The sequence below is a fragment of the Bombus fervidus genome, chromosome 7, assembly GCF_041682495.2.
Source record: "Bombus fervidus isolate BK054 chromosome 7, iyBomFerv1, whole genome shotgun sequence".
In the NCBI taxonomy this organism is placed as follows: Eukaryota; Metazoa; Arthropoda; class Insecta; order Hymenoptera; family Apidae; genus Bombus; species Bombus fervidus.
The window spans coordinates 2477101-2488291 of NC_091523.1; the positions used below are offsets into that span (position 1 = coordinate 2477101).

Consider the following 11191-nt stretch of genomic DNA (forward strand, 5'->3'; position numbering starts at 1 on the left):
TTATTAAATTAATTGTATTATATAACATTTTCATTTTGTATAAAAGTTTTAGTTTTCCATTTACATTTTTTCAAGAGGTGTTAAGCCAAGTAATTTCATACCTTGGGCAAGAGTAATTCTTGCTATATGAAATAATAATAATCTTTGGTTTCCTAAGTCATTTGATTGGTGTTTTACACTCAATTTGCGCCAAGCTATATTAATAGCTTTACTAGAGAAGAAAAATATAAAAAATAAATGTATAGAAAAGACTATATAAAATTAATGTATTAAAATTTTTAATATACCTATTTCATATATTTATACTAACCATAAATGGAAAAGATAAGTTGTTAATACACACGGTTCTAATTCTTCATAAGATTTAAGCACAACTTCATCAAATTGACTAATTAGTAAAATTAATTGATCAACTTCTGCTTCTTTCAAAAGACTTGGATCACACTCTATTACTAATGTAGCACCAGATGACTCTTCCAAACTGCATAAACGGCAATGAGCATATTGCAATTTTATTCCAGAATCACCTTTCATCTGATATTAAAATATATATTTCACTAAACAACAATATATCACTAAATAGCTTTGAAATATTCTTTAAAAGACCTTAACTTATCTAAATAACATACATCAAGCATTAAATTCCAATCAAACTTGTAATTGTTCATTCTATTTTGTTTTAAATCTTGAATAATTACACCAGAAACACCCAAAATATCAGAAGTCTCATCTATTTTATCCAATGGAATTTTAGTTGCTAAAGTAATTTAATAATATAGATATATTTCATTACCACTCTTCAATTATATTTTATATATAACTATACATAATATAAACTTACTCTTTCCATCCAATTGTTTTTGTTTCATAATTTCCTTTGCTTTATTCAAAATATCTTCTAAAAATACCACTGTACCTTGTCGTGTGCTCATACCATGTACTCTTCCAAACTTAACATGTTTTAATCTATCTACCCAAGGTAAATTCATTTTATTTAAAATTTGGATTAAATTAGTGAAATGGTCAGTCTGGCCATTTTCTACGATGTAATACATAGCGTCAAATTTGTTCCTCTCAAATCTATCAATAGCAGCAGCAATATCTCTACTTATATATAAACTTGTACCATCACTTTTTATAATAGGAACACTTTTTCCTTCACTCAAAGGCATTACTTTCCTATTTTCATTATCTAATTTCAACAGCTGCATTTCTCCCATCTTATCAATTATCTTATTTATTTTTTTAGCTGTATACATAGATTCCCAATCATATCGATCAAATGTTACACCTATTCTTTTGTATGTTCTTTCCAATTCTAAGACAGTAAACTGTTTGATTGATTTCCAATTTTTATAAACTTCATTATCTTCTAATTCTAGTTGTCTAAATATTTCCTTAGCACTCTCATTTATACTTGGATCATCTTTAGCTAATTTATTAGCATTAACATAAGCTGTGTACAATGTTTTAATGGGATCTGTTTGCATTTCTATATTATCAATGTTTGCCATTTTCATTCCTATATAAACATAACCAAACTGTGTACCCCAATCACCTAAATAATTTATCTTTGTAACTTGATTTTGGAAGAAACTATTTAAATTAGCAATGCAGTTTCCTATAACTGTAGAACGTAGATGTCCTACGTGAAAAGGTTTGGCAATGTTCGGTGAACTAAATTCTACTATAATGTTTTTATTAACATCCACAAGTGGTGGTCTAACACCAGAAAAATTACTTTCTAAAATTTGCTTTATATACTTATCTCTTAGCACACTAAAGTGTATAGCATTATTTTGAACTGCAACATTATCAAAATCACCCTTTAAATCATTGTCTGTAATATCTTTCACTTTATTTGTTAAATTATAATCTTTTGATTTTAAAGGAAGTACAAAGGTATATGTATCAATCTCCTTATTAAATGTGATATGCAAATTAGACATAATCTTATATTGACATGCATTGTCTATATTTTGTAGTTGTTTTATAATCTAAAAGAAAATGAATTTATATAATTACACATAATTTAATAATTTATTGTATTATAGATACGTAGGAAATTTTTAAATATGATCTTTACGATATAAAAGTTTATAATGAGTAAATATAATGTTAATGCTAGTTACGTTTAATTCAAAATTTAAATAACTCTCATGTAACAATAAAATTATTTCATTCACATATGTAACACATACGTTATTAATTGTTTAAATAAAAATAAACAGTATATTTAAATATAAAACATAATCAGAATTATAAAAATGAAATCAATTTTAAACTGTATGTATTTTTAAACTTCTTAAGATATTAAACACCATAACCAAGGTAATAACATTAAAATGATACCTTTTTAAATATTACAGTCCTTATGAAGTTGCTCATGCTGCAATAATAAAAATTATTCTAAAATAGATCTCTTAATCCGTAAGGCATAAAATCCATTAAGATTAATACAAATATAAGTTTTGAAAACTCCTTTACAGTATCCTATGGAAAACCTTGTCCGTATCGTCATTACGACATATGTACATTTCTACTTATTCTATATTTTTTCACAAAAATATTTATGTATCGTTTAATTAAATTCAAATTTTTACAAAGTATTTACATCCATGACATACAATATATTATAAGAATTATAAAAATAATGGTATATGTCAAACAACAATGAAATTATAACCTCTTTACGAAGTCTGTTATAAATCCTCTAAAAATTTTTTAAATTCATTTTCATTAATGTATATAGACATTTAATTACGATAATCAGCTAAATATATAAATCATTTGTGTATATTTTTTAAATACAAAAGATTCGGGAGGTAAACTTTTCATTTTTAGTATGAAATATATGTGTATTTAATTTTTGTTATTCAAATAGATCATTTATATAAATACTGCATTAAATCAAATTTTGTAAACGTAATGTATTTGTATTAAAGTATTTTTAAATTTACAACAGTGTACTGTTTTATTATTTACATTTATTTATTATTTAATATAACTCTGTGTGGAATATATGTAAATATATGTATGGAATAGAAAAGTATGGAAAATCAAATTCACTCTGAACTAATTGTAAAAGAAGAGGAAGAAGAAGATGATGAAGAAGAAAAAGAACAAAAATGTGATACTCCTACTAATGAAACTAAAAGTATTGTGCGTGATGGAGAATCAACAATTGGTATCAGACCAAGACCATTAATTTGTAAGCCAGAAAATGTAAATATTGGGTGCAAGTCTGAACCTATAGAAACTAAATGGCATTGGGCTCCAGGAGCATGGCAAGATGCTACAAGAACCAGTGCCTTCCAACCATATAAGGTATATATAATATCTATATATATCTTATTTCAAATGTTTAAATAAAAGGCATATTACAAATATTTCCCTAACCTAATATTTTTTCTAGCCTCCTACGTTACTTACTAATTTACAAAGAGGTAATACACAAACAGAAATATCTCAACTTTATGGTGGTAGCGATATTACATTCCATACATTAGCTGGCCAAGGTGAACTTACACCTGAACACATACATCCAAGTATGTTATTTTTTTACAAACAAATGGTAATACATATTGTAGTTAATAATTGTTAATAAATTGTTATAAAGGTACTGTTGATACACCTGATGAAAAGGGTTTAACTGGTCTTATGTGGGCTGCGAGATATGGGCAATTAGGCAGTGCAAGGCAATTACTTAAAGCTGGTGCGAACAAAAACTACCGTGGCCTCAATGGAGAGACTCCTTTGCATTTAGCAGCTGCTTATGGACATCATGATCTTGTAAAATTGTTGTTAAACTATGGTGCAGATTCCAATGCAAGTGATGAGGTACATGTTACATATAGTAATTTTTCTTACCAAATAAAAATTTAAAATGTTGATTTTTTGTTTTTAATAATAAAGGAAGGAAATACACCTTTGATATATGGAGCAAATGGAGATCATCCACATGTATGTTACGAATTATTATCTAGAGGCGCGGATATAACGCGTCGTAATATGTATAATATAAGTGCTTATCATGCAGCAGTATTAAATAATTCACTAACAGGTAAGCAAAAATCATACAATTAATATTTGGATATGCTATATGAAATATTTAAAAAATTGCTTGATTTAATTGTTTTTTAGCTAAAGCAGTAATTGAAAATTATTTGATACAACAAGTGGTAAACATATCACCAAATATATTGCAATAAAGTAATGCAATATAAATAACGTAATTATAATCTTAAAATGTGTATAGGTTTTAAAAAATTGTACAAATTACATAGTGATATTTACACCCGAGTATTTTAATAAATATTTTTTATTTTTAATTCTATATAATTATTTATAGCAATGTCTCCTGAAAAAAAGCATATGAATGAAATTTATATTCTCCTACAAACAAATATTCTTTTACGGACAATTTGTTGATTATTTATATATATTTAATAAGTAAATTAAATGGTAAATAAGTTTTTTCTTATTTATAAAAGTCTAATTTAAATAAAATTCTTTTAAAAGTATTTACATGCAGTTATTGACTACATTAATTCCCTTCTTTTTTTTATCTACAAAAATCTGTCATTTTTTATTAAAAAGTTAGCAAAAAAGTATATAAAAGTACTAGACCTGAAAATAAAAAAATATTTTTGCATTTTCAAAAATGAAGAATATCAAAATATTAAATGCTCTTAATAATAATATTAGAAGAAAATAACAAGAATAAGTGAATGCAAATATAAGAGTAAATTAATGTTTTGTTAAAAACCTACCAATTATGTTTGTATTATTTCTTTGTAGTTAATTATAATGTTCATGTATCTGTGCATGTATGTGTATATATGTATACGAAAATTAAATAAAAGTATTTAATATAACATAATTCTTGTACATTGATATAAGTGTAATTCATAAAACTTCTCGTATTCTGTATTTACCAATTACAAAACATCTGTATACACTTTTCTTCAATAGTTCAACGTTAGATATGTACTAAATTGAACAAATCGTTTCAGAAGTGTGTGTAAATTGCTGGAAATACATTCAAGCATCCATTGATAAAAATAAAGTTTATGTGACAATAAAATTGTAACCTGAATATAAATAAGCTGAAAATCTTTATCTTCAAAATTCCAATGGATAGTGTCCTGTATTTTTGTACATAGCACAAGCAATTATCTTACTCTTTAATAGATACTTTTATACCACTTCGTAGTTATCAGTAAAGAAAACTGTTTCCACTGAATATTTAACCGGACTTTCATCTTCTACAAGTATAACTTCGGTTACCTACGAAAAATATAAAATTATTTAGTTTTTTATGAACATATGAATGTTGAAATTTTATTCCTTGTTGTATATTTATATATGTAATATGAATACAAGAGAGCGTACTTTTATATTGACATATGATGTCTTGGATGAGAATGAGACAAGAAGGGGGAAGAAATCTGCAGGAGTAGACGACGGTGCTGAGAATTCCATTGAACCTGATTTTGTTGTTGCATCAACCACTGGTAAAGACCATACAAGCATATTTCTTCGTGCTTCATATGTATATTGACCATCACATTCGTTTACTATGGGATTGCATCCCATAGGTAACGGAATGTTTATCTGAACATCATTTAATTCGAGATTAACTTGTTCTAATTCATATTCTATGTTCACGTCACATCCACCTTCTCCATTTTCAGATGGCCAACAATTAACTGTTTTAAGTAGCAAAGAAGATTATTTCTTTATTACACAATAATGGATAAAGAATATATCCAAAGCTATATATAATTTGTATTTAGCAAATTATTCCTACTTGAAATAGGTAGTGCTGTTTCATCTTGAGCTTGCAATCGCCATTTTAATACTCCAACATCAGTATTCAATGGAAACGGTTTTGTAGGAATTTTTAAACCTATTTGACCACGTGTCCTGAATAATTCTTTATCTACATTTGGATGTGTTTGTAATTGAATTCCTCTTGAATCTCTGTTTTCTAATTGTACGCGAATTCGACCCCATTTCTCATCCGAAATATGTAATGTTACTAAACCATGCAATTCAAAGTGTTGTAAGCCACCGTCTCGACCAATTTTTACATTAAGACGTTCTTCTTGCCGCAGGTGGACTCTTAACACAAAAAAGCAATTGTTTAAAATTTATTGATAGTACATATACGTATTAATTAATAATGAATCAATAATAAATTAATAAATTAAACTAATTAATATCTTACGGTTCAGTATTTATTATCTGTGGTGTAAGTGATGTTGATTTTGCTCCTATTGTAGGTAAAGGTGTTGTTACAACATTCTCTCCTTCTTCTTTTAACTGATCTACAAAAGAATCAACATCACGAGATTTCCCTCCTAATTTCATTGCTCCTGGTCCAGTATTAACAGGCTTTCTGTATATACATAAAATAAAGATATGTTGTAGAATATAGTTTTTAATAAAATTACATTAACATCATATTATTTCTTACTGTGTTGGTGTATATGAAGGTCTAACTGGTTCTGGTACAAAATTGGTAGTATCTCTCACACTAAGTGATGATGTAAAATTACCGCTGCTTCCATAAGAATTACCAAATCCAGGACTTTTAAGACCACTTTTTTTAACTGCTTCCATTCTTTGTCTTTGCAATTCCTTTGCTTTTTCACGCATTTTATTTCTAGCCTCTCTTTCCTGAGTCATTCTTACAGCTTGATAAACTTTTTCTTCATGTGAATCCATTTCTACAAATGTTCTAATCTGTGCTAAATTAACACTTTCTCTATATCCTAATGCAACTATTTCATCAAATGCAAATATCAAATTGAATGCATTTTCAGCTATTTCAACCTCATCCATTGAAATACAATACTCAGGAATCTGTAAATTTATTATGTAAACTTATTAACCAAATTATTAAACATTAGTTAGGAATCAATTAAATATACAAAATTGAAGTAATAGATACTTGTATTAATTTTAAATTTATAATATACTTACAACTCTTGCAAAAAGCCTCAATGTTTCTAAATCTTCTAATATATTACTAGCTTTTGTTGTAATTAATAGCATATATACTTTTTCCAAAGGTTGATAAACATATCTCACGGATTCTGTTTCTACAAATGTATGTTGTTTACCAGAACTCATTAACTTTGGAAATGCAGCAAGCAAACCTTCTATTCTGGCCTTTGTCATTTCAACAAATTGGCGAGAGATAATAGCTAAAATTCATAAAGATTATTAGTTTGTTCATTAATTACAAGTAATATTTAAAGATGCATTCATATAGAAGAAACATCATATAGCACATACCTCCTATCCTAAGATCATAGAATATCAATATTTTAAGCATACTTACTATACTAACTATAAATTGTTATTTAATAAGTATTTAAAAATTTATATAAAATAATTAAACATAAATTATTAAATTTACATTATTTAAAAATATCTGTTTATTCATTTATATAATATATAACAATAATATTAAATAACTAATTCAACACTAAATTTATAAATGTTACAATTAAAGAATTAGAAAAGTAACTGTATATATAAAACAAAATAAACAGCTCAATGTATTAAACAAATAAGATCAAGATTGCCCGACAATTAAGACGGTAATAATGTTTGATATCAACACATCTACAGAACACACATATATGTATAAACAGGTGTGGTCAGGGGAAATAAGTATTACTTACTTTTGCCTGCTTTTGTGCAGACTGCTGCAGCAATAAGTACCTAAAATAATAAAAAATAATGTAATGTTGAAATACATTTTAATTTTTTATATGTTTAGTTTAGAACCACGAGCAGTGATTGACATCTGTGGCAACTTGTACCGCACGGCCTTGTCATAAATATCTTTTACAATTTACGTACATTGTCAACGATTCTAAATTAATGATAGACGAATTCTTACCATTTTGCTGAATTATTTAGTTATATGCTGTACGATTAACCCAATAACAATTTTTACATAGGCCAATCTTCCATATACAATAAATATGAGATTACAAACAGAGGGCGCAGTATTCTGACGCGTGGCATGACGAAAGATATGAAATGAATGTACCATGAATTAGGTGATATTATAGAATTGGTATCGTTTTGAAATTTCCTGGTATGTCACAGTATGTTTATCATATAAGTAAATACATAACACAAATACATATATATATATATAATACCAACTTAACATACTTCAGTTACATTATATGCTGTCTTTTAAATCACAAATAAATTATATAGATGTTGATTACAATTTCTGCACCAATAATTTATCATATTGTAATATTGAGCTAAAATTTAAGTTTGTATTACCCCAAATCTATTCTAAACAATAGAAATACGATATATGATATTAAAAATACGGTATATACGCATATATAAAATGTGCATAGAATGTTGATTTTGGCATGTATCACTGTCATTGTAATCGGTAACCGTCTTGTAAATAAGTATCCAGAGAGAACCAGAATTATTCGCTTATCTCTTCTGTTAATGTAGAACGCTGCAATGACATTGTTTATTATATTAATAAAGTAAAATGAAAAACTATTTAATACTGCACGTATACGTAACTAACAAAGGATACTGTTGATATGAATTAAGGTTAATAAATGAAATTTTCCAGCTTGTGTATATATAGCCAAATATTTTAAGTTAATACTGTATTGTCTTTATTAACATTTGTAAATTATGATACAATCACAAAAATCTCGCGACCTTGAATTGGCATATAAATTACATCAACAAGATAATTGTTTTGGATTAACAGAAAATGCAGTCTTACCAAAAAATGTAAGTGTATTTTGCTATTATATTATCATTTAACGTTAATAATTGATATATACTTTGTACGTGACACTTTATATTATAATGATTTTGTAAAATTTAGAAAGATAAGGAAGATTATAAACCAAGAACATTAATTGATCAAACCTTGGAATTAATTGATCCAACACCTAATATTCATACATTGTTTGTACAATTTAATGAGCGTTTTTTCTGGAATGTTTTGCTTCCTGTGGAAGTTAAATGGAGTCCTAAAATGACAAGGTAATTTATTTCATTCAAGGAATACTAAATAAGATAAAGTGTTTATTATACCATATATTATATTTACTCTTATACATTACAGTTGTGCTGGTATATGTACTTTTCATTCTCGAAATCGACAATGTGTAATTTCACTTAGCGCACCATTATTAAAACTTAGACCAAGGAAAGATCTAGTTGAGACCTTACTAGTAAGATTTTTGTAGTATAATTATCTTTAATTAATTATTAAAAAATCTAATCAAACTTATTAGCTTTCCTTATGAATATTATGAATATGTATTACAGCATGAAATGATTCATGGGTACTTGTTCCTCACGAACAATAATCGTGACAGAGATGGACATGGTCCAGAGTTTTGTAAACATATGGACAGAATAAATAAAGCAGCTGGTACAAAAATAACTGTATGTATCTGTAATACAATAAATATAATAATTTGTTATATAATTTTAGCAATTTTTTCATTTCTTAAATATATGTTTATGTAGATATATCACAATTTTCATGATGAAGTTAGATTATATCAACAACATTGGTGGAGATGTAATGGTCCTTGTCAAAAGAAAGCTCCATACTTTGGAACAGTACGCAGAGCTATGAATCGTGCTCCAGGTCCAACTGATTTTTGGTGGAAAGAACATCAACAAACTTGCGGTGGCCAATTCATTAAAATTAAAGAACCAGAGAATTTTAAAACAAAATCTTCAAAGAGTAAAGAGAAAACAAAGCCTTCTCCTAAAAATTATAATCAACCAAATACTATGTTCAATTGGCTTATGAAAACTACTTCACCTATCACAGAATCAAAAATTGTATCCATTCCAAAAAGTATCAAATCAGTTGTAAATAATCAAAATTCTTTAAATGGATTTAAAAGACTTGGAAATAGTACAAACAATGTTCATGGTTGGGGTACAGGAGGTCCAAACTGTTCAAGTAATTCACAAAAATATGGTAGTCCTAGCAGTATTACTAAAATTTCTAGTACACCTAAATTTTCATCTTCTGGAGTTGTTGGTGGCTCTAATATAGGCCAAAGTAATTTATTGAACAAATTATATAATGTTAATTATAATCAGGCTTTAAATAAAAATACTACACCAAGGAAAACAATAAATTCATTAATTAATGCTGTAGAAATGGAGAAGCCAATTGCTAAAAATAGTAAATTATTAAATGAAGTACAAACAAAACTTGTAAAATGTCCAATATGCAATAATTTTGTGCCAAATAATGAGATGAATAAACACATAGATTTTTGTTTAAGTTCAAGAAATGAAAAAGTAAATAAAAGTAAAGAGCAAGTTACAATAAAAAATTCTAATAATGGTAATTTTGCAAATTTAGAAATAAAAGCAAGTAATTCGCCATCTGCTAAAAAAAGAAAAAATGAATCAAGTACATTTTCAAGCAAACAGCCAAAATTAGATCAGTTACAAAATTCTAGGAAAGTAAATTGTCCTATTTGTAGTAATAGTTTTAATCTTATAGATATAAATGAGCATATTGATAAGTGTCTTCTAGAAACAGATGATAATTTAGTTATTAAATTAGATAATACAGATGATAATAATACAAGCATAAACGAAAGTATAATTTCTATTAGTAGTGCGTCTAGTGATGATTCATCCAGTTTCTCAGTTACCGAAAATTCGAAAAGTGCTAATCAGAATACAAAAGTTAAAAAAAATAATGTAATGAATACTGTTTCACATAATTGTTTAGTATGTAATGAATTCATTCCTTTTGGAGTCTCGTTAAATGATCATTTAGAAGATTGTATTGGGAATGTTTTTAACGACGACATATCTCCATCGATTCATTGTAGTAATAGCGAAATTTTGAATGCAATTCCTGAAATATCAATTGAACAGAATAAATATCCTTGTCCTGTTTGTATGAAATTAATAACAGAATCTCAAATGAATCAGCATTTAGATTTATGTCTCACAAATACGTGAATACAATAAATCTATAACATTTCACTATGATTTGTATTAACTAATAAGTGTATGGAAGCAAAGTGATATGAATGTTATTTTATAATATGTATCTAAATCCCAAAATTTTGTATACTCTATTGTTTTGTATTATTTAATAAACATTTTTTCTATAAATCTTACTGTTTCA

At 26.8% G+C, this 11191-nt stretch overlaps 4 protein-coding genes across 5 annotated transcripts; 2 read left to right on the plus strand and 2 right to left on the minus strand.

Annotated features, from left to right (window-relative positions):
* Window positions 1–27: 27 nt before the first annotated feature.
* Argrs-m (arginyl-tRNA synthetase, mitochondrial) lies at window positions 28–3076 on the minus strand. 2 transcript variants are annotated; one of them, XM_072007425.1, is made up of 6 exons: window positions 2986–3076; window positions 2353–2389; window positions 842–1997; window positions 630–757; window positions 311–534; window positions 28–211 (listed from the first exon to the last, which is right to left on the minus strand). In XM_072007425.1, the coding sequence occupies exons 2-6, from the start codon at window positions 2386–2388 to the stop codon at window positions 61–63; spliced, it is 1695 nt and encodes a 564-aa protein (XP_071863526.1). In that variant the 5' UTR covers window position 2389; window positions 2986–3076; the 3' UTR covers window positions 28–60. The 2 variants fall into 2 exon arrangements, with proteins under 2 accessions (XP_071863526.1, XP_071863525.1); XM_072007424.1 differs by lacking the exon at window positions 2986–3076 and having other exon boundaries at window positions 2353–2822.
* Window positions 3052–4331, plus strand: LOC139989255 (uncharacterized). The gene is made up of 5 exons (XM_072007444.1): window positions 3052–3327; window positions 3416–3548; window positions 3620–3840; window positions 3916–4063; window positions 4144–4331. Exons 1-5 carry the CDS (start codon window positions 3052–3054, stop codon window positions 4209–4211), a joined length of 846 nt encoding a protein of 281 aa, XP_071863545.1. The 3' UTR covers window positions 4212–4331.
* Window positions 4332–4898: 567 nt separating this feature from the next.
* On the minus strand, window positions 4899–8071 carry Deltacop (coatomer subunit delta). Its single transcript, XM_072007426.1, has 8 exons — window positions 7919–8071; window positions 7698–7737; window positions 6991–7214; window positions 6482–6870; window positions 6233–6403; window positions 5813–6126; window positions 5395–5711; window positions 4899–5289 (listed from the first exon to the last, which is right to left on the minus strand). Exons 1-8 carry the CDS (start codon window positions 7919–7921, stop codon window positions 5200–5202), a joined length of 1548 nt encoding a protein of 515 aa, XP_071863527.1. The 5' UTR covers window positions 7922–8071; the 3' UTR covers window positions 4899–5199.
* A 127-nt stretch (window positions 8072–8198) lies between these two features.
* On the plus strand, window positions 8199–11183 carry Mh (DNA-dependent metalloprotease SPRTN). Its single transcript, XM_072007414.1, has 5 exons — window positions 8199–8799; window positions 8897–9057; window positions 9140–9248; window positions 9346–9465; window positions 9550–11183. The coding sequence occupies exons 1-5, from the start codon at window positions 8698–8700 to the stop codon at window positions 11020–11022; spliced, it is 1965 nt and encodes a 654-aa protein (XP_071863515.1). The 5' UTR covers window positions 8199–8697; the 3' UTR covers window positions 11023–11183.
* The last annotated feature ends 8 nt before the right edge of the window (window positions 11184–11191 follow it).